This window comes from Platalea leucorodia (genome assembly GCF_965183815.1).
Source record: "Platalea leucorodia genome assembly, chromosome: 2".
Lineage (NCBI taxonomy): Eukaryota > Metazoa > Chordata > Aves > Pelecaniformes > Threskiornithidae > Platalea > Platalea leucorodia.
In genome coordinates, this window is record NC_138824.1 from 87,498,280 (window position 1) to 87,521,914 (window position 23,635).

Sequence of the window (23,635 nt, forward strand, 5' to 3'; positions counted from 1 at the left end):
AGCCGCGTAATAACAAATGAACAGCATTAAAAAGTCATCTGTAAATACCACAGGCTTTACTTGCCACCAGTTATATCATTCTGAGGTACCAAAGCCATCCTGAGGTCCAGGATAATAAAATGATACTAAAATGTTAACTGAGACACCCTCTTTCATTTATATTAATGAAGTAAGCGACTTGGTTACTGGCCCACCGCTGTACACACTGCCTTCAAAGGAGTGAGATCAGAGAAAGTACTGAAGATCTTAGAAAAGATCTGATAGGAACTTGATATCCATGTTATTAGATCATCTGTCAAGGGGTGATTAGCTTTTTAACTCTTCAGGACACCAGCTCTGAGTTCTTCTCACTTAAGACATAACTTGACTACGCTTGCTCACATCACTCCTTATGCTCTAACAAGTACAGTGTATCGCACTATACTATACCAGGCATTTTTTTTTTGCCTGAAGATAACATAGATCTGCTGACTGACAAAATATCACTTTATAAGGACACACTTTCCATAAATCTTTATTCAAAATGTCTCCATTGTCCATTACTGGTACTCAGGAAGATCTAAAACATCATAATGAATTCCTGTTTTATTAGTGTACTCTAGCTGTCACCTTAATTTCCACAGAAATTATACTGGAATGCATGATACTGTAAATACTGGCATCATATTGTCACTTCTTTCTTGAAAATCTTTTAAAATGTCAGACTACATGGAATAATATATTCAAACGGGTTGTTATATCTGAGCTTTTGACAGAGAAATCTTAGACAGCCTGTATGAACACACTGCAGTAACAACACGTGAGCTAACTTTCCCTATTAAAACAGCTCCAAAAGCCTTCCATGAACAAATTAACAGTCTTCTTCCAAGTTGATTCTAATTATAAGTAGAAAACATGAATTTAGGTCAGCTCCAACAACTGTTGGTATTTCTCGTCATATCAGAGCAATGTCTCAACTATAGCGTTGAATTTAATTACTGAAGTTTGATGTTTAAATATGTTTTAATTAGGACTGGGGCTGAATTCTGGTGTTAAATGATCTAATTTCCAGTACTAAACTGTTGCATCAATCATGCACTTTCACACCTTGATGCTGTCTCTCCATTTCTGTGCGTGCAAACAGGTATCGTCATTATTTTTCTACCGCCTTGCCAATGGTGCATACCGTGCCGGGGAAAGGAGTGATCATTCCTGACAGGAATCATAAAAGTTTTCAATAAAAAGCAAGGAAACATTGCAATTATTTTAAAGGAGCACATGAAAAAAGGGCAGCTCTCAGACCCTTAACTCTTGGGGCGCGGCAGCCTTGTGAAGCTGCCTGCACCATCCGAGGGAGCCTTCCCTCACCTTTAACCAAAGGCTGCCAAAGGAGCTCATTTTTACTGTCGCTCCCGGCTCTTCCTCGTCCTCCCGCCCCCCCACACCCGCGGCCCTCCAAGGCTCTTCCTCACACATCCCGAATCGAACCGGACACTCCTCACCGCGCTCTGCAGCCGGGAGAAGCGGGATTCACCGTTCCCGGCCGCACTAGACCCGGCGGAGGGGCCGGCCCCCAGGGCCGGGCGGGAGGCGGGAGGGCCGCCGCAGGGGGGGCGGCTGCCGGGACGCGCCCGGGGGCCGGGACGGCGGCTCGGGGTGGGGGGCGGGGGCCGGGGCTCCCCGGGGCTCCCCGCACCCACGGCCGCAGACGCGCGGCTTTGTTTCCCGGCGGGACGGCCGTGCCCCGTCGCGCGCTTCCCGCCCCCCGGCCGAGACGGCGGCCCCGCGCCCCGGCCCGCTGAGGCGAGCCCCGCGCCGCCGCGGCGGCCCTGCCCGCATCACCGCTCAAACGCGCCCTTGCGCCTCGGGGGCTCAGGGCATTTTTTTTTTTTTTCTGCTTTTAAAGAAAGGACCAGAAATTCTGCTCGGCTGCCACCGCGCTCCCCGAAGTCCCCCGGCGACAAAGCGGGGCAGGGCAGCCCGGCGGGGAGGCGGGGGAGAGCCACCCCCGCGGCAGCCCGGGCGCTTCCTCTCCCCGCGGAGCGCGGCGCTGCACAAAGGCACCGGCCGTCAGGCGGCACCGGCCCCTCCCGCGCTCGCCCCCCCCCCCCCCGCCCCGCACTCGCCCCGCAGCGCCCGGGCAGGCTCGGGCGGGAGGGCCGAGGTGGGGCCGAGCCCCCGCCCGCTGCCGGGCCCCCGCCCGCTGCCGGGCCCGACTCACCAGGCGAGGCTGGGGGCAGGTGTGCTCCAGCTCCTCCATGGCCTCCGAGCGCCGCGCCTCAGAGGGGGATTTCGGGATACCTGTTTCTGACTCAGCATCGGGCGCCAGCACTGGCATGGCCGGCGGCAGCCTCGCCCCCCCCCGCCCCGCCGCCGCCGCCGCCGCCGCCGCCGCCCGGGCCCGCCCGGCGCGGGGCTCCGCCGTCACGCGCGTGCCCGCCCCGCGGGGGGTCTCCCCGGGAGCCGCCCGGGAGCACGGCCGCCGCGCGTCGCCATGGCAACCGGGCGCCCGCCGTGCCACACACCCCCCCCCCCCCCCGCTCCGCGCGGGTGGGGTGGGGCCGCCGCCGCCGCCGCGCTCATTTGCATGCGGCCTCCTGGTTGGCTGCCGCCCCGGCGGGTGCGGTGCTGAAGGGACAGCTCCCGCCGCGGCCCCGCCCCAGCGCGCCGCCGCGCGGCCGCGGGCCGAGCGCCCAGGCAGCGCCGCCGACCGCCGCCGCGGCCGGGCCAGAGCCCTGCCCTGCGGCGGGAGGAGCTGGACCGGCCTCGGCGAAAATGCCCTTCTCTGCCGCCAAGGGAGGGATAAAAGGACGTAGCTGTAATGGTAGCAGCTCCGTCTAAATGCAGCGAAACGTTTCTGTCACAGCCAAACACACGCCAGAGCCCCCAGGCCCTCGGCGAGGAGCCGGGCTACCGCCCGCCCGGCAGTCACAAGCCCACCTTGGCCACACGCAGCCCTGGCTTCCGCACCGCGGAAATGAAATGCCTGGCCTTCTTCCGCGCAAAGAGCACGAGGGTATGATCAAGGCAACATAAAGCCGACGCTTTTTAGAACGGAGAGACTCCGTCGGCAATCGTTGGCCCCGACAGGTTCGCTAAAGCGGGTGCCAGCGTACTGAGCCGCAGCGAGCACTGAGAGTGTTGCTTTTAAAAATCAAGCTTCATCAAGGGGCACAAAGATTTAAGGCCCTCCAAAACCATGAGGAGTTACAAGAGATTTGTGCCTCGGGTCTTGACATCTTAATGCCAAAGGTCGTGTCTTTTGCACATCTGCAAGGGAGGCAGAGTGCAATACAGAAAAAGATACGAGCTCTGTGAAAGGGAAAGGGGTAGGTAACTGAAGAGGGGGAGATGCGAAAGAATGTAGAAAGAAAAGAGAATGTGAAAAGAGAGAATAAGAAGTCAAGAAAAAAGGAAAATACATGCCAAAAGAGGTGACTGCGCAAGGAAAACAGGTAGCCAAACTAACTAAATCTCACAGCTGAAACTTCTTCTCGTAACTAAGCTTCCTTCACAGTTATTCTGTGAGGACTACTCACACATTATGGAAAGCATACTCCAGGAAAATGACTAAACCATGATTAATGCAGCGCTCTGCCTGAAATTTGTCGCTTGTTTTCTTAGGAAAAATATTTGCAGGAGTGTTGTGCTGTTAGAAGAATATTTGGCCAGCACGGCCAAGCAGGGTGAGGACCAGAGCAGCCAGAGGCAGCAGGTAGCCCTTTTGTAAGCCCAACCACGCACGCCAGCTCTCAAGAGCCCGGTGCCGGCATGCTGAAGGAGCAGCGCTCGTACGGACGTATCCAGGGTCAGTGCCCAGCCCTCCCTGACCAGGCGGGCGCACGGGAATGGAGCTGAAAGGGAAAGGGACCTTCTTGCAGCTGGACGATTGCCAATAAACTAGAACTGTAAATTCCCTTGCCCTTTATTTCTTTGGCACAAAAGGGTGAATTTCATCTTTGCTTTCATGCTGAGAGTTTGCTGTTGACTCCGGCTGCATTTTGATTCGTCTTTTATAGAGATAAGTTTTTCCATATACATGCAGCATTAAAGAACGATGTCTCTCTTGCAGTGGGGTTATCACCTATCTAAGCTGTGCCAGAATTTCAAAGTGGAAGTGGGATACTTTTACTTTCCGCCTCTGGGAAATACTTTATATTTTTTTTTCCTTCTGTTTCAACAGCATGATTAAGAAACATTGTGTATCTCATTAAGAGAGTCGAAATAATGACAGGGGGAAGGTTGTGGGGTCTGTCATGTCTATCCAAATGGAATTTGTCACAGGCCATCTTGACTCTGATGATCTTAGCCCATGTATTGGATGCCTTGAATAAGATATCCTAAATTGCATCTTCTTCTAGCTGTAGGGGCAAAATGGGCTTTCAAAAGGCTGGAGTGTGTCTTCTTTACCCTCTAAAAAAAAATAAATAACAATTAGGTTTGACTGGAGAAGCTGAGCAGATGGTCTTCTGTAAATCCTTACAAGTCAGCCAACTTTTAAAAGAACAGTGGAGCAAGAGTGATGGGTGGGAAGGTTCATGCATCTCATTTCTTTTATGTAACCAAAATCCTGCACCAGGCTGAGTACAGTCTCCTGGGCATCCTCCTGCCATTCCTTCAGAAGTAACAGGGACGTATAGCCACTGCCTCTAATGACTGAGCTCTTGGCAACAGCTGCTTGGGCTCGAATAGACATCTGATGCATAAAAATCCTGTCCCAGGGTGCATAAATTAACATTACATGCAAACAAGCCAGGAAACCATGATCCCAATCCTCTTAACACTAATTCCAAGGTCTGAATTGAATAGACAGAAAACAAGGAAAAGTCTTAGCTGTTCAGAAGGTTCTGTCTGATAGGCGGTGGGGCTTTTTCTGTATGGAATTTCAGTTCGCAAACTGGAACAATTAATTCTCAAAGTATGAAAAATAAAAAAAAAATGTTTAGGTGTTACATTTAAATCCTCTCCTTTCTCAAAATGAAAGTATTATCTATCTCTGAGCTTCGTGGGCAGCTGAACATTATAGAGACAAATATTCTGTGTAGATTCTCCTATATCTTCAAGCCCTCATTTTTAAATATCTCCCTGCTTTTTTTTTTTTCTTTTTCTATTTAGCCATTCAGATTTTTAAAATCTTTCAGTGGAGCACTGATCAGTGCCCACAACTGTAGCTAAACAAACTTCAATTCCTTGTAGACACCAGCACCTACAAACCCTCTGTCATGCTTTTACCCTATTACACATGTTAAACTGACTCTAGCAGAACAGCACTGGTAGACCAACATGGCTGAAATCTGAACACGAATTAAGGTGTCCGCTTCTTTCAGAGGGGTTCTTTTCTCGATATTTGATGGATTAAGGTAAGCAAGAAGCTTACTTCATCAAACTTACTACATGCAGGTTCGTAGCTATGCTGTTTAGTGTACACTACTTGCATCCTTATCTTAAGGCAAAATCCCTCGAAGGAGCAACCTGTACTTGGAAATTGTGAGTAAACCCATTAAGGACCTCAAACTGCTTGAGCAGGGAAACGATACGCATTTCACAACTACTTAACAAGGAGTGCTTTCTGCTCCTTCTAATGGTGAAGCAATGATATAGCCTGCTATTGGCAGCGGAGTACAATGACTTACATCCAAGCCACTTGCTAACAAGGTATTTTGGCTTAGATGCCCACAGTTGTCCAGAGATCTTACTATTACAGAGAGGTCTGTAAATACTCAACAAAGTCTCCAGGCTAAGGACCATGACATTTGCTTTATTAAAGCAAAGATACTCCATTATTCTGACGTCCTTTGTAAAAGCAGGGACGGGAATGCATTGCAGCCCTTGGAGAATATTCTCAAGTGTCTGAAGTGCCTCAGTGGATCTCAAGCACTAGTTAGCACTGCAGAAGTTGTATTTAAAATGCTCTCTGCATGAGAGAGGCTGCAAGAGTCTTCTGACTTATAACTGAATCATAACAAAGAGAAATAGACCCTCATGTATTTTCTGTTCAAAAGTCAGCAGGAAACTACAGAAAACCAGGGACTGGTATAGTTAAATAGTGTTTGACTTCAAAGCCAAACATCGACAGAAAACATCATAGAATAAATTCTTGAATATTTAACAGATGAGCTGAATTTTGCTTCAGTGTATATATTTTGGATCCTGAAGGTTTTAATGACTGTCAACTGCAAGACTTTATAAGATGGAGGAATGGCTTATGCCTGGAGCAGATCAGTTAAAATACTATGTTTCTATGTATGCATGTATATATCCATGTATCTATCTCATACCAATTCTAGACGTGCTAGAATTAGTAGTCAAAAAACCAGCAGAAAAAGATACCTTACTGCTGAGATGATCAATTAGTTAAATCACGTATTTTTAGACTGAGATTAAAACACCACAATGGTAGAATTTTTTTGCCCGCTTGCATAGGTGGGAAAATAAAGGGAAAGAATTAAAGGTACGAATTTAAATATACCCTATTGGTTTTCACCGCCTCCAACACCACTGCTTTGCTGCTTCCATGCAATGTTGGCTGACACTGCAGCTTTAATTCCTTTTTAAGTTATAGTTCATCATTCCAGTGGCATGCACAGTGCTTACAAACTACCACCTTTTTGTTAGAATAAATCCAAAATATTTCCTATTTATGAAAGAGTCTTCTAGAATTGTATACAGATTAACTCCATAAGTTTTTTTTTAATATGCAACGACAGTCCATAAATTATGAAAAGTAAAAACATAGGATTTGGTATAACATAATCTTATACCTGGTTCTCCCCATAATTCCATAGTGGAGATGTGATTTTTAATACATGCTATATTCTCGGGAGACTTGTATAGAATCAAATTAGTCAGTCTTTATGTAAGAATTTAATGAAAAATGTCATCTTAATTCCAGTACAGTTTATAGATAAATCATCTAAAATCCATAAATTCTTGAAAATAGTGTCTTTTGATGATGCCATTCATCCATGCTTTATAGCACTGTTTTGAATAAGTGGGGCTACCCACTTCGGGGCAGGTTCTTTGTGTTCTTGCTCTTTCATGAACTACTTTTATAAGCACTTTTGAAGAAAATGGTGAGATATTATGGTTGATTTTTGACCAGGAGGCTATCTGTCTTCATTTTGTTTTTCCACAGTCAGAGAGACGGTCACTTAGTGTGGATAACATTAGATCTGTCTGTCCCATTATTAGATTGTTCTGTTGTCCTTGCTATTTTTGACAATCAAGCTTTTAATTATTGGGTTGTCAGGGGGGGATGAGGGATTTCCGGCAGTGGGACTTTCCTGCTGGATGCACAGAGGTTGGGAACCGCTTTGATTAGCTAACCTCTGTTGGTCATGCTCTTCGCAGAACCCCAACTATCTAGTCAATCCACTCTTATCATAGAATCATAGAATCATTAGTTTGGGTTGGAAGGGACCTGTAAAGGCCATCTAGTGCAATGAGCAGGGACATCTTCAACTAGATCAGGTTGGCCAGAGCCCCGTCCAACCTGACCTTGCATGTTTCCAGGGATGGGGCATCTCCTACCTCTCTGGGCAACCTCTTCCAGTGTTTCACCACCCTCATTGTAAAAAATTTCTTCCTTATATCCAGTCTGAATCTACCCTCCTTTAGTTTAAAACCATTATCCCTTGTCCTGTTGCAGCAGGCCTTGCTAAAAAGACTATCCCCATCTTTCTTGTAGGCTCCCTTTAAGTACTGAAAGACTGCAATGAGGTCTCCCCGCAGCCTTCTCTTCTCCAGGCTGAGCAACCCCAGCTCTTTCAGCCTTTCCTCATAAGAGAGGTGTTCCATCCCTCTGATCATCTTTGTGGCCCTCCTCTGGACCCACTCCAACAGGTCCACATCCTTCCCATGCTGAGGACCCCAGAGCTGGACTGCAGTACTGCAGGTGGGGTCTCACCAGAGCAGAGTAGAGAGGCAGAATCACCTCCCTCGACCTGCTGGCCATGCTGCTTTTGATGCAGCCCTGTTCTTTCTTTCCTATCAGAAAGTCTTTCTTAATGTCTAACCTGAACCTCCATTGCTGCAATCTATTGCCCCTGCTTGTTTTTCTACTGGACACAGAGAACAGATTTACTCTTTTGCTTTTTGTATGACTCGTATGGTTAAGATTTTGAAACAATAGTTTGAGAATTCAGAGTAGAGAGCTGACATTCAGCAGGTAGGTTGGTATTTTTGTCACATCTCTCATGACTCTTCTGGACTAAACTGCCCCAGTTGTTCCAATAGTTTCTCATAGGTCGTATTTTACAGATCTTCTCATTATCCTCCCTGTTCTGTTTTGGGTTCTCTATAGATTTCTTGCAGAGTGGTGCAAGCACAGTACTACAGCTGCAACTTTATTGCTACCAAGAACTATAATGCTGAGTATTACAGATCTCACTCCTTTATGTATCTCAGTATAAACGTTGCCTAAATGAGTCATACTCTATCTGTCCTGCTTCTTATTGTTACAGATAACATGTAATTTAAGAAAAATCTCTTTCCTATTTACATTTAAACTATGTTGCTATCCCTCCTTTCTCTTTTTCCCCTCTTCTGGCTTTTTAGATATGCACTCCAATCCCCTTAAATCCCCACAAAGCTAAGGCTGCCTTTCTTGCACATATTTGTATTGCACTCACTTCTACCCGTTTTCAATCTATCTGGTGCCTTCCTTTTTCCCCAGCTCAATTTCAAACTTCTTGGATTGATCTTCAGTATTCTGTCACACTATCTTTTCCAGTATTATAAGTCTTCAATACTTTTATTTCCCCCCCATTGTTCTTGTCAACCTTCATCTTCCCATTTGTCAATTTTTCATGCAAATGCCTTGACAGTTTTTTTCCCCATACTATCTCAAATGAAAACCTGCCAAGGAAAACATAAAAAAATCATACTGTAAACTGCATTCAAGTGATTGTTGGGGGTTCATGTTTAATATTTTGGGTACCAGAAACTTAATAACTGGAGGTTTTCATAATCTGGGTAGAGATACACACTTCATTTAAAACAAAACGTACTTATGCACTGTAAAATGATTATCTGCTAACTACTGTAGCTTTTACTAGTTATTAAGATTGTTTGACCCTAAGATCTTATTTCAGTTTCTTATGACTTTGCCACCTTTGAAACTTTTGATCTGACATGTTACCGGCTGGGCATGTTCTATCCCCTGAGCAGCTATGGACAACTTCTACCAGCATAATGCAGCTGTTTCTGGAAAAGAGATTGAGAATACCCTGCAGATATTTTGCAGGCTTTTTCTTTGAAAAACAAGACAACAAAACATCTTTTATTTATGTAAAAACCCCAAACCTCATTTAGTCAAAGGCTACATTTGCTACTTTTTTGATAGACTAATTTAAATAAAAGGGAGGAGGGAAGGGGCAAAGACTTCCTAAAGAAATTCTATTTTGTAAAAACAGAATGAGGGAAGATAAGATGTAGACTGTAAAGAATCAGCTACAGGAAAGGGAGGAAGAACCTCATATGCTTTCTGGATTTACACAGTTAAACACAAAAGCCAAGCTGTCAGACTTGTATGAATTCCTACCTATCTTTAAGTATGTTAATAAAATTATTAATCCTTTCACTTGATAATTTCAGCAAAGCTTCTCAAACCTTACCTATGTGTACTTACCATGCTGTGAAAGTCCTAGGACTAATTTTTCACTCTTTGCTCAGGTATGATACTGAAATGAGATTACTGTCACTTGTTCTTATATTCAAGCACAAAACAGTGCTGGCGTTTCTGTGGGCTCTCTGCCGTGTTTGAAAGGGGGTGGTATGGGCTGGTATGTCAGGCATGTTCTTTTCACCTTTGGACAACTCAGAGGAGTGAGGCTTCACCATCCTCAGAAGTGGCCTTCTAGAAGGCCCGTGGAGCATAAAGGGAGGGGGAGAGGCAGAAGGTAAAGCCACTCTGCACATTGTCCTGGTGCATGGAACAGGAGGCTGTGGAGTCTCCAACCGTGACCGGACACGGCCTGAGCAATCTGCGCCGTCTGGGCCTGATTTGAGCAGGGGGGGGACCAGCGATCTCCAGAGGTCCCTTCCAACCTGAATTATTCTAAGATCCCACGCTTAGACAAGCTAGCTACAGCAAGACGGCAAAATTATTTATGCTGTGGTCTTAAGGGGAAGAACACTGACAGTGTAAAGCCTCAGTAAATCTGGGAGAGGTAGAAAAAAATCGGGGAAGTAGTTATGGTTGAAAGATGAGAGGGAAAGTGGAAAGTCTTTTCCCAGTTTCTGTATTATTACTTGCGGATTAAATAATTTCTAAGCAGGTCATGAGTTTTTGAAAAATACGTGTGAGAATGAGAGAATTAGTGACCCTTAGGAACAGCTAAACTGTAGCTTCACTGCCTTAGCACAGTGAAATGTTAATGATACCAGAAGGCCCAATATAAATACGGAAAGTGATCCAGTACGTAAGATTTTTTTATAATAAATGAAGGGCTCTGGCCATGCAATTAGGTTGACGTGGGCTCTGTGTCAGTGCTCTGAATGCATTAACAAGCTTTAATGGCCCTGACCACCCTCAACCAGGGTGCCCCCATACCCTGCTGCCTATGGGCCAAAGAGCCCCACCTCAGTTCAGCCCCAGGCCTTCAGTCCGTGCCTGAACTACGTTGCCGGAGTGGGCGGTTCCAGCTGTGTTGGGGCTGAGCCTGGCCATGGACCCGCTTGATCCTGGCCTCAACCCATGGACTGACTTCTCGCCCTGGCCTAGGACCTGCCTCATCACCATGGGCTTGCCCGGTGATTGCTGGGCTGTGCCTGACCCATGTTACCATCACCGGACCTGACCCTGACCTGTGTTGCTGGCTTGCCTGCGGTGATGAGGCGAGTCCAAAATCTTGTTTGATGAGCAGGACTCTCAGCTGGGCCTGCCCTGCCCGCCTTGCTTGGGGGCTGTGGGATGGGGCGCTGGGTGGCAAGGTCCCTACCCCACCAGCCCTATCATGTCATCCCTGCCACCCGCAAGTCCTCTCTGCCGTGGTCCTTTCCCAGGCCCCCTTGTCCCTGCCCTGCCTCAGCCCGCTGACAACCCACAGCAATTAAATTGCTTTACCGCAAACCCCTTCTGAGCCCAGATCTCTGGGAGACGTGAGGACACACTTTGTTTGGGAGATGAGGACCCTGGACCTGCCTCGTCACTATGGACTTGTCTGGTGATCCCTGGGCTGCGGCTGACCCTGGTTACCATCATCGGGCCTGATCCTGGTCCCCACCCACGGGCTGACTTTGTGGCTTGACCTTGGACCTGCCTTATCACCATGGACTTGCCTGGCGATCACCAGGCTGCGTCTGACCCAGGTTACCATCACCGGACCCGACCCCAAGTCGTGTTTCTGGTTTGACTTCGGAGCTGCCTCATCACCACGGAGTTGCCTGCTCTGGGTTCTGGGCTGACCCTGACTCCCATCCCCGGGCTGCCCTGCTTGCGGTCCTCAGGGGCTGGGGGACAGGGCCCCGGCTTGCCCTGCCAGCCTCGCCATGCTGGGCTCCCCGCCCGTCGGGAGCACAGCCTTCACCAGCACCAATCCAGCAACACAGAGTTGTCAGGATCACAACCAGGCTTTGCAGCACATCGTGATGTTTTCCTCTTTTCTGCCCAAGAGATGTGAAACAGTGAACGCTGCGAGTATTCACCAATGGAACCGCATTTGATCTTCAGCCAGGTCTTGAAATGTAACAGCCTCTCTGCAATAATGTTCTGCTTATACATTAATTGTTCATTTTTGTGCGATTGTAAAGAGAGAGTGCTGAAAGTAGTTAAAACAGAGACTTTCATGCTGTGGCAATAACTGTACGCTTTTGAATACCATTGGCATCAGACTTAATTCTTAGACATTATAATTATGTGAGGGCTCATTCTCTGTGAGTTTGCTCTCACTTGTCTTCCCTATTTAATTTACATTATAATATTTTGTACTTTTCTTCTAGGCTTGAATAGGAATATGGTATTAGGCAAGCAGGTGATGAGATTCTGCTCTCTGTTCCAGTTAGTGTAATTCCACTTATTCTGGTTGAGTTACTTGGATTTGCTGCAATTTAACCGCAATCAGAATTTAATGCGTTCGTTTTTTTTAAAAAAAGAGGCATGTCTGGATGTTCATTCCATAGACCTTTTTTTCTGTCAGAATGGAAATTAATGTGTTGTTCTAGTTTCTATTTCACATTTGCATTTCAGAGCCTTAACATCTTAATAGTGACTTTATTCTCTTCATCCTGATGTTAGCAGGTAACTCAGGTAGGAAATTAAAAAGAGCTGTGCAATGAACAAAAGGCATTTACAGGCCTGTTAAGCAAGGAACCTACCCTTTGAACATAAATGTCTGCATTATCTTTACTGATAAACAAATGGAGAAGCATCTACTTCTTCCTATTTCTACCAGTCAACTACCTGTGAAGAGTTTTGAAAACAAAGACCTCATGGTAAGTAATAATTTGAGATTTTTTATTTTTAATTTATGCAATCTGTGCTCCTTTAGGAGTTTAGTCCCCCACACAGTTAAGTAATTCATGTTGAAATGTCACATGAATAGCATAGTTTAGTAAGCAGCTGCTGAAATGAAGTAGTCAGAGCTGGATTGTATTAGATGTAAAAACTTTAAGTTAATTGAGCGATAACATGAATTAATTCAGACCAATGTAAGGATTAAAAGTAAGAGAACGAAATACTCCACGTTTGTAAGAAACATACATATAGAGCATATACACTCATATCCTGAGCACTAGCATGCACACACACACACAATTCTCCACAAAGACAGTCTGTACTTAACAATATAATAATGTTTAGGCATTTTGAGTTAGTCATAGTCCAGGTGAATTTGCTACCTTACTGTAATTCATGGTTTACTTGCATTCTGTTTTTTATACCACCCCCTCTTAGGTTCAACAGATTTTTTTCCATCATCAAAAAAATCACCAACCATAAGCTTAGTGTGTAATGTCTGATTCTGAGAGTTTTAACTTTTTGTCCTACTGCCTTTGAGAGAGATCAAGCATGCCCTAGACATAAAAAGGAAGACAAGAATAATCCTCAATACAGTATTTTCTCCATTTTACCTAGGTTTGATACTATACTCCATCTGTACTTTCATATGTTAATATATACTACTGTTTATATTACCTTGGAGCTCTTGCAACGAGTTTACAATATTTTCTATTCATAACTTATGTATTTAAATCACAGCTCTAAGAAAACAATATGGAAAATACATCTTTGTCACCTTTCGCTGAAATCTGGGAGTTTCCTGAGCTTCCTCTTCTGTACCACGTTTTTTGCTGCCTACCATCTTCGTTACTGTGCTTCTTGTGCACTTTTCTCTGCAGCTATCACACTTTCCTTGAGAGAACCTTGGGTGGCTCTGAACTGCACAGCGGAATTCCCACTTCTTGTGCTTAGAAGACAATTGAGCAAAGGTCATGCCAAGTTGTCCGTGTATGACTGTCCCAAGGGAGGTTAAAAATCAGCTCAAAGTAATCTGCTGTGATAAAGCCATTCAGCAGAGGAAGTCCAAAATCTTGCTGGGTTATTTTTCTTTCCCAAAGCAAAGCACATCCCCTGCCCTCCCTCCTTCCCTCCTTTCTTCCCCCCCTGCAGCATTTAAATATGTTTGTTATGCTGTGCTGCGGGAAACAGATGCATCCTTGTTATGGCCAGAGATGAATGTCAGGATTGAACTACCATTCATGAAAAAGGCTTTTGTTTGATCTGCGCTGTCCCACAGTGGAGCTATGGCAACAACTTCAGTTTGGTAAATTAACTGTATCACTGTGTACCGGCTCAAATCATGGCATCACCTGAATGACAAACATGCCACTGTTTGTATGACAGCTCACAAAGGGTATTGTTTTATTTTAATCAAAAGCACTAAAATCCATTAAATTCAAAATTCCAAAGCATATGAAAGCCAGGTATATGTGAAATGCAGTATTACCTTATTTCTATTCAAACAGAACAATTTCATGACATATTGTTATTTTATAAATGTTTCTCTATTGTAGCTTAAAAAATGGAGTAACTTCTGAATTTGAACCCCACATCATGCTTCGTGATGTGACCTTGTTTTCTGCATGTGTTTAAAAAAAGAAAAAAAAAAACAGTGGATACACGCGTGAAGAAAGGCCGTTTGTAGGTCAGACAAGCATTCTTCCTAGAACTGCCAGCGTTTCCAAAGACGTGGGTTTGCTACAACTAAGCTGATCTAATAACTAGCTACTGCTGAGAGGGGTGGTCTCATTCTCTCGAGTGCCTGGGAATGGGCATTCTGGCTGTCGGGGTGGCTGGGGGAGCGGACTGGTCTCTTCTGGCACCAGGGAGCTGCCACAGGTGGTTAGGGTGGTTCTGCTTCCATCTAAGACGAGGTCCAGCAGTGAGAGGTAGTGCTGTACTAGGAACTGGGTAGATAGATAAGTTAGAAGGATCGATGTCTGGTAGTTTTTTTATTTCTCTTACCAATGCAAAGGAGTCCTTGTCGAGAAGGAAAATAACTTTCAGTTTCAGAACCATAAAAATCCTCTGTTATAGATAGTTGAAAATAACCAGTATATCCAGGCCAAACAATACTAGCTAACGCTTCTGTAACAGCGTATCAGCCGTAAGGACAGAGTCCTATTTGCTCTCAAATGGCTCTGAAGTGTTGGTGCTACCTGCCTTTGTAAGAAGCTGGAGTCAGTGCGCACATATTTTCATGAGCAGCAAACGCTCCTCCAGAAAATTCTGCAAATAAAGGTGTCAAGTTCTTTGGGTAGTGACTGGCCAACACTGATGTTTTTGGAAAAAAGGTCAAGGTTAATCTGGGGTGAAACAGCACAAACCCCACCAGTTTCCCTGGGTTTCTTAATGAAGGCACAGGCGGATAGATCTAAGCCATTTTAGAGAAGAGGACTTGTAAAGCTTTGGTTAGTTGTCTTAACCGAGGCTTTTAAAAAAATTCCCAACTATACCTGAAACTGAAATACATCCTTTTCTGGACACAGCTCTTGCTCCTCAGCTGAAGGGTGGCATGTAATACTCTTGAAACACGTGACTGAAGGTATCTCTGTGGGATCAAGATGCACAGAACATACCCCATGTTCCCCTCGCCCCCTGCCAAAATCAGGTGTATGCAAGGTAAAAGCTAACAGGTCTTTTCTCTCAGCTCTCCATGCACTTGGCCTCTTAAGAAATCCAGTCTGAATCTATTTTTTTAATGTCTAGCAAGGAAGAAAAAAAAAAAAAGGTAAAGAAGGAAATAGGAGGGCGACCACGATGTTACCCGTTTTGTCACGAAACCGGCCAACCGCTACCTGTCTCTGAAGAGACTAGGGAGTGATTTAGTGAAGGAGCTCCTGAAACTTGTGACAGAAGGACAGCGATATATGCAAACAGAAAACCATGGCTGCTATGGATGTTATTCGGAGTCTGTCATGATCACCCTCCTAGCTTCTGTGGTTATATATTGCCTAAAACCGTGGGGAAATGCCCCTTCCTCCCAGCGGGGACCGATGTACTGCTGGCAACGCTGTGGCAGGCCGTCCCTCACCCTCGCGCTGCAGCCTGGCTCCAGCTTGTAGACTGACATCAACCAACACCCCATCCCAATTCCGGAGCCTGCATTTACGTTATGTTGCCCCAATTAAGGCACCGTGCCACTACGGCTGATGGGCCCCTGCGGCTGAGGGAGCTCGGGCAGGGCCCTGCCATGGCAGCAGGCGGGGGCCCTGCCGGAGCCCCCTCACAGGAGCTAACGAGCACATCTGCGCGCAACGTCTTGGAAAGCGCTGCCGCTGCAAAGCCGCGGCTCTAGCGGCGGGCCCGGCCCGGCTCCGCTAAACTGCCGGCGGCGGCCCGCGCTGCCGGCCCAGGCCTCCCCCGGAGCCCGGGCCGACAGGCACCGCGGGCGGCGCAGGCCTCGCCCAGGAAGTGGCTCCGCCTCGCCCGGGGCTTCCTTCCCGCACGCGGCGCTGGGGAGGGAGGCGGACGGAGACCCCTCCCGCGGCCCGCGCTCCCCGCCGCCGGCCGCCGCTCGGCCCCCGCCCCGGCCGGCGGAGCCGGACCCGCCCCCGCGCGGGGCGGCCGGAGCGCGGAGCCGCCGCGGCTGCTGATTGGCTGCCGCCCCGGCGGCGGCGCGCGGGGCTGCCGTCTCGCGCCACTTTCGGGAGCCTTGGCGCCAGCGGAGCGCGCGGGCGCCATGGCCGAGAGCGGCGCTCGGAGCCGGGACGGTGAGGGCCGCGGGCGCTCCCTCGGAGGGGCGGCAGCCCCCCCACCCCACCCCGCGGCGGGGCGGCGGCGGTTGTCGCCGTCGTTTCGGGTTTAGGCGGGGGGCAACGGGGCAGCGGCGCTCGGGGCGGGGAGCTGGGACGAGGGGGGGGAAGAGCGCGCGCGGGGCGGGTGCCCGCGCCGGTGCGGGAGCGCGCGTGCGCCGCGGGGGGGTGGGGGTGGGCTCGGAGCAGGGTTGCCCGCCCGCGGGGGCCCGGGGTTGATCGTCCCGCGTCCCCCCGCCTTGTCGTGGCCCCCGAGCCGGGAGGACCCTCTCCCGGCGGGCGGGTGGGGGGGTTACACCGGGAGGGGCGGCCCCCGCTGCCGGTTTCCCCGCGGCGGCGAGGCCGGGTTGCCCCGGGCGGAGGAGCTGTGGGCTCGCCTCCCCCGGCCGGGGCGCTCGTAGCCTGGGGACGCGGTGGCGGCTGGCTGGCGGGGGCACCGCACCGCAGCGGCAGGCGCGGGTGGCCTCGGCTGGGGGCGAGAACGCGGTCGCCCGGGGGCGGGGGCATTGCCTGAGGCGCTCGCTTGCAGTAAACGCCAAGAAGTGACAGAAAATCTTGTGTAAATACACCCGAGCTGTCACACCGTTGCAGTTCTTCCACATCTGGTATCAGCCAGCGTAAATGCCCCTTTTCCGTGCATCCCAGCCCTTGCCAATACAAATCCTTGCTCGGTCGCGGCAGCCCCGCTGCCCGGGTGCAGCTCTAGTCACAGCTTGGCCTCCCGCCGTCCCCGGGGAGGGCCTGGCCTTCTCCTCCCGCTGCCTGGCCCGGCCGCTCGCCCCGGCCGCGGTCTCCTCCGCCTGCAGCCGGGGGCTTCACCTTGTCACGCAAAACCCGCGGGCTGCTCGCTGGGCAACTTGTCTGCTTTCGTAAGCTGGATTGGGACCATTCGTTCTCTGTGGCCAGATAGATGTCATGTCCGTCCCCCCCCCAAATCAAGAGAGAGGGAAAGGTTAAGAGGAGCGGAGAGCACCTTGCTGGGGGGAGTTTTGCAAAGGGAGGAAAGTGTACAAGGAAATGGGGCGGCAGTCTTCTGCTGTCAACAAATCTCTAGTTTGTCTCAATCTAGCTGCACTCTTAAAACATTGTGAAACCGCCTTAAAAAAAAAACCATTACTGCTTCGTAGCAATATAGGCCTTTTCTAAGTCTGTCTGTTCCTGAGTTGTCATGGAGACATGCAAAATAAAAGGAGCTGGAAATTCCCAAGGAAAGAGTGGGGGGATCCTTTTCAGCTAAGGGTGGTTGGGAGGTGCTTTGGAAATCTAGGTGGTAGCTTCTTGCTGAGCGTGAACTGGCACGAAGTCTGTTTGATCTCTGTGTCTGTGTGAGACCATGCTTTCAGCAGAATTCCAGAATTGGCTTATCAAGAGCTATCTGTGTGCTTTTAGCCAGGTAGGTCTCTATGTTCATTTTAAGCAAAACTGCCACCATCTATTAATACATCACTGAACGCTAAGTACCAAAGATAACAGCAGCTCATTACTAAACTTATTTCACTTGGTTTTAATTAATTACAGCTATGCATGAGTCTGGAAGTTTTGCGGCATCACGTTCTAGACGTGAAAAGAAGTCTAGAAGAGGCCAGCAAGAAGCACTGGAACGTCTGAAAAAAGCCAAAGCTGGCGAAAAATTAAAATATGAGGTGAAAATTCCTCATCTTTTCTTTTTTAATAGAACGTGAATGTGAGCTGAGATGCTTACTTACCCTTTATATGTATCTAAAAGTTATGGGAAACAAAATCTGCCTTTCAGATCAGCTTTTGTTTTTTAACGGTGTATGTATTTCAGAATGTAACTGTAATTGTTTTGCTGCTTTCTGGTATCATTTGTTTCTTTCTGTTTTCAAAACTAAACCAATTCTATTAACTGCAAGTCTAACATGCTTGATATTGCTTGATAACTATCCCGCAGGGAAGGACTAACTTTTAAGATTTAATTGTGTAATTAGTGTTATGATAGGAAGTACTATTTTTTTGTTTTAAAGCTTCAAATGATCTCAAACTTTAAATGAATTTCAAAGCTTTACACGACTGAAATCGACTAATATTGATACGCTATGTTTCCGCAAAGAAACCAAAATTTAAGTATTTAACCGGTAGAACTGAAATCTGGCAGTGTAATGCTGATACTGTCCAATTAATTGTAATACCAACAGGAAGTGACTTCCACATTGAGGTGGGTAAATCTAAAGAAGCCTGCAGTGGGTAGATCATTAACATGCAAATTTACTCTGAGGCACAAAAGAGCATTTTCAGCATTATGCTTGGGCACATCAAATCACCTTCCTTTTCATTGAGCTCACCCTGGTGTATGAGACTAGAGCCAAAGGTCAGAAGTCTCCATTGCTAGGGTTTTTTGGTTTGGGTTTTTTTCTTTTTGTAATGTGAAATGAGCAATAAAGGAAGTCAGTTTCAAATGAAATCTCTGCCAGTGCTTCGGTAGAATTTGAGTTTCGGTATACTGTGATAATTTTAAAAATTGATAACTTGTCTTTTGCCACTGCCAAAAAAGAAACTTAAACTGAATGAATAACTGAGCTTACAAGTTGTGAACAATGTAACAGTGTAGGAAACCATGCATTTCTTGGGAACTTTTATGTTCTTACTCGTGACCTATACTGATAAGTAATGGTATGGGAACTATTAATCCTCAGTATGCCTTAACTGTAGGTTGAGGAGTTCACAGGTGTTTATGATGAAATAGATGAGGAAGAATACTCCAAGATGGTCAGAGAACGTCAGGATGATGACTGGATTGTTGATGACGGTAAGTTAAGATTCGTTTGGAGAGTTATTTTTATTATAGTGTTGTAACTCAATTAGGCTTCATAACGTTCATGATTTGAGGTAAGTTATAGTTAGTACATTCTTACAAATTGTTTTAGGAGACAAGAAAAAGATAAGCCTTTATATGGAAATGAATCTTTTGCATTGTTCTCATAGTAGTGTATTAGGATGGTAATGAAAGTATTTTTCCATTAAGAACTGTTTTTGAAATTTTATTTCCAGTTATCAGTGATGTAGCTTTAAAAAGAAGTACCGTCATTGATAATTTCTAACTAAACATGTAATAATACATTTAGTCTAATAGAAGATACAGCTGAGAGTGCTGTAGTTTTTAACACTTTCACAATTATAACTTTTGCTCTATATTAAAGGGGGAAAAGTGTTTAAATATGTAAAACTTCTGATTATGAATATATTTAGAATATCAGAAGATGGAATTTAAAATGTAGATTTTTAACAATTTGTTTTTCTACAGATGGGATAGGTTATGTAGAAGATGGAAGGGAAATCTTTGATGAAGATCTGGACGATGATGCTCTTGATTCCAATAAGAAAGGTAGGTTGAACATGACCACTGTAGAATGTTTTTAATGCTTTTAAAAGGTACCTAAAACGGGCAACTTCTTGGCATCAGTATGTGGCGAATATGGCCAAATGACATGTTACTTGAAGTTCCGTAGTTCTATGCCTGTGACTGTGGATTTTGTTTAGCTCCCGTGATACAGAAGATAGCGGTCCACAAATTGAGGTCAAATCACTGTTAACTACTTCAGGACTACCAGGGCAATTTTGCTTACAGTCTTCTGTGGGGTATATATTCTCTTCTAGAACAAATGCATCTAGGAATGATCTTGGTTTTGAAAGCCGGTGTCTAAAGGATGCGCGGTCTCTTTTGCCAGTGAAATACTTACATGCTTCTGAGGATCTGGGATCAAGTGATTTTTTCTGGAGATGCTTCCGTGTAAAGTATCTTGGTCCTCTTTCTGGAGTATGAACTTGAGTATGCGAAGATCATCTCTGATGTGACTAGGAGAGATAGGGTGCTGATAGGGTTTTGCTTTTTTTTTTTGTGTGTGCAGGACAGCCGTTACAAAGCTGGCAGCAAATGAAAGATGATTAGGCTTCATTTCAGCCAGCAGTGTAAAGGTGGAAGAAATAAGAGTACCTCAGCTATCTATTCCTGCTAGTAACTGGACCCTTAAACATTGAACTTTTCTAATGTAGAATTCACAATTTTATATTTTTCTGTAGGAAAAGGTGGCAAAACATCTACGGTTGATAAAAAGAATGTGAAAAAATCTGTGGTGTCAAAGCCAAACACAATTAAGTCTATGTTTATAGCCAGTGCTGGGAAGAAAAACACAGATGTAAGTTTTTACATTTTTGAATTTAAAGATTTCTAACTTGTTTGCAGTATTTTAGTGGGAGTGAAATAAAGCAAGGGCTTATTTCAGGTTCTTGTGTCTAGCAAGACATAAACACCTGTTACAATCTCCTGTGTATAGAGCATTCCTGAAAATGTGTGTGTGCTTTGTAGAAACCCTTTAGTCATTTGCTGCTGGTCTCCTGATTGGGTTTGCACATATAACTAAGAACTGTTTGGCTAATCTGTTATCTTACAGAAAACTGTGGACCTGTCAAAGGATGATTTACTAGGGGATATTCTTCAAGATCTTAATGCTGAAGTAAGTATATTAATCTGCTTGAAACACCTTATTCCATTCATTTTTCTTGCCGTGGAACATATCAAGAAAGTAAAATTCTTCCTAAAACTAGACCATCTAAGATTGATTTCTTCCATAGCACATCTATGTGGCATATTCCACGTATGTATGCAGTCTACCTATCATCTCCACCATGCAGAAGTCGTATGACTCTATTGGTTTGATAAGCAAAACTACTATGTTCTGATTAGAGGTGGTTTTTATTAATGTGATGTAGAGCCTGTGCTAATGCGGCCTTCTAGGTCTTAGCTTGGAGTGAAACAGGACTTACCTGCATCTGAACCGTGTATACCATGCATGCGTATCACCACGCTCCAGCCAGAATACTGTAGGATATTTCCACCTGGCGTGTTTGGGTTCGTGAGAGGAGCTGAGGGAGGACTGTTTCAGCAGATGACATAACCTGAACTTCTGTCTGCCTCCTCCTGCTTTCCACAGTTTGCTGCAGAGAACCGGATAAATGCTTCCTCTGAGTGGAGAGTGCAGGCTGGCTGCTGTAGCAGGACTGTCTCACATGAGGCTGGTCCTCGTCATTAATGACTTTTCAATGAGTTAATGCCCTTTGGCAGGATTTCTTAAAACTGAAAGGATTGCTCACACGTAAACTGTGAAGCTGCTGTAGTGGTGAGATGCTGAATTGAAATATGTTGTATCATAATAAGCATAATGTGTTTTTTACAGAGCAATAAGAGGGGTATAGATGTTCCGATGTAAAGTTATTCTCTTGGGTTTGTGCGCTTACTATTTTACTCCTCCCTATGACATCTGATTGAGAGTTATAACATCTTAGGCTATCAAAACCCCTCAAATCATTAAGCAAATGCATTTTAATGCTGTCAAATTTTGTGGAGCATTGATTAGGGGAAATAATGCTAATAATTACACTGTGGCTTCCGTTTACTTAAGTAGTAGTTAGCTATTGTTTTTTTGGCTTTGTTGTTTGTTCTCTAAAATTTCTTCTGTTATTAGCTGTTGATAAGGATGAGTATAAAATATCTGTACATGTAAATAAATTAAAATGGGTTTTCCTCTAGTGTGACAATAGTGAAAGAGCACTTCTGCCTTTCTTAAGGCACGTGTGCTCAGTACTACTGTTTCAGCAGACAAGAACAACATCCCACCAGTTATTCTGATACTTGTGCATTAAAGGCACGGTTAGCTATTGAAGTGCCCACTGTTTGAAAACGGTTTCACTTATTGATGACAGTTTTTTCTCTCAGACTGTTCACCAAAAAAATCTAGTGTCTGTCTTCATGGGCTGATTGCTCACATAACTTTTTCTTTTTACGTGTCTGAGTTGTATATTAGGAGATGTGTTTTCTTGGCAAATGAGAAATACTGGTGGCCTTCTTTCTCTTTGATGGAAAATGTTACTAACCAAAGCAAAAGAAAACACTAAACAACACCTCTTTGTTTTGTCACTTTCTCTTTTCTTTCAATATTCAGACTGTTCAGATAACTCCACCACCAATTATAACGCTGAAAAGGAGGAGATCTGCTGGAGTACCACTGAATCCTTTCTCTGTGCAGTCCCAAACTCCTAAGGTAAAGGAAAAAAAATCAAAAAAGTTCTCATTAATAAGTATTAATCTGTATTTTGGTTGATTTGAATACTGTTATCTTTTATTTCTGCTTCTAGAAATTACCTTTCTCATTAGCTTCCTTAGCAGTGTTACTGTGTAACTTCATGCATTTTTTGTTTTCCCCTTCCATGTTAATACCTAAACAGAATACAGCTCTTTCTCTATCTTTAGTATAGTAGTAGTATACAGCTGTTGCGTTTGACAGGTGGAACTGTTTTTATAATGTTAGGTGCATCACATGAAGGTGAGCTTCTGCTTTGTCTCTTTTTCCCTAAGAGTAGAAAAGACCCTTTTGGCAAGGAAAGGATGATGGGAAGTGAAATAAGCAGAAGAAAGAGTATTTGTGGGTGTGGAAAAGGATAAGAAACTCATCTTCTGCAGAAATGGAAAGCAAATGGAGAATTGAAGCTATGGATGGAAGTTTACCCTAGTGGAAGATTTTGGAGTGAAAGGAGGGACGGGCTGCTAAGGATGGAAGGCTAGCATTTTGTTAAGAGTTCTGGTAAATGAGAAGGACTTTATAACTGGAAATACAATGAGATATTTGGTAAGAGTCTGTAGAGGGCAAATGGAGTAGAGTAGATAAATCTGATTTGTGAAAGCTTGTGTAATAGTGACATCAACTCTTACATTGAAAATAATCACCAGTGGCACTAATTTCAACAGTTGTGTTGGAGCCTAGAAGTAATGGAAAAAGAAAAAAGGGGGAGATCTAGCAAGAGAGGATCTTTGCCTTTATGGTGCAAAACAGCGGTCATTTTTAGTAGGAAACATTGGGAAGGAAATTAATTCCCAGACAGGCTGTTCAGGTGATAGCTTCTGTGGTCCTAGGAGGAGGAATTGGAGATTTTAGACGATGAAACAGATGAAGAGGGTGAAGAGTGCAGCCTTAGAAAATAAATGGGCATAAAAAGCAAGATGGCAGTGATGCTATCTACTTCAGGAGATGAGCAGAAATATAAGTATGAATAAATTCATTTGGCTGAACTAGCAAAAAATTGTTGGTGAAGGCAGATTAAGTAACGTTTGCTTTCTGTTTAAGGTGAGCGAAGGGCTGAGTTTGGTGTTGGCCACAGTAGAAGTAGTTGTACTGAGATTAAAACCCTAGAAATTATTGTGTGCAACTCTAAATTCTATGTCTGTAAATAACAGCTTTCCCTGAAGATAAAGGTTTTGGACCTTGCTGCAGGGTAAGGGCCAGTAGATGCAGAGACCTGTTGTTGTTCATGGTGGAGGCCACTTCATACACATCTTCTATAAGAAGAGGTTTTGTAGCTGCTGCCGTAATGGTATCCTGTCTGAAAAACAAAC

General features: G+C 45.5%; 2 protein-coding genes across 2 annotated transcripts in view; one reads left to right on the plus strand and one right to left on the minus strand.

Moving 5' to 3' along the window:
- PCYT1B (phosphate cytidylyltransferase 1B, choline) overlaps positions 1 to 2,317 on the minus strand; it is a gene marked incomplete at its 5' end in the record, with an annotated part of 31,411 nt that extends 29,094 nt beyond the window's left edge. The window contains one exon of the mRNA XM_082304310.1: positions 2,201 to 2,317. Within this exon, the coding sequence (XP_082160436.1) occupies positions 2,201 to 2,317 (117 nt within the window). The remainder of the gene's footprint in view (positions 1 to 2,200) is intronic.
- A 13,800-nt stretch (positions 2,318 to 16,117) lies between these two features.
- Positions 16,118 to 23,635, plus strand: part of POLA1 (DNA polymerase alpha 1, catalytic subunit) — a 207,578-nt gene continuing 200,060 nt past the window's right edge. Inside the window, exons 1-7 of the mRNA XM_082335968.1 lie at positions 16,118 to 16,188; positions 17,749 to 17,873; positions 18,901 to 18,997; positions 19,493 to 19,573; positions 20,269 to 20,384; positions 20,640 to 20,702; positions 22,188 to 22,286. Of these exons, the coding sequence (XP_082192094.1) occupies positions 16,158 to 16,188; positions 17,749 to 17,873; positions 18,901 to 18,997; positions 19,493 to 19,573; positions 20,269 to 20,384; positions 20,640 to 20,702; positions 22,188 to 22,286 (612 nt within the window). The 5' untranslated portion in view covers positions 16,118 to 16,157. The remainder of the gene's footprint in view (positions 16,189 to 17,748; positions 17,874 to 18,900; positions 18,998 to 19,492; positions 19,574 to 20,268; positions 20,385 to 20,639; positions 20,703 to 22,187; positions 22,287 to 23,635) is intronic.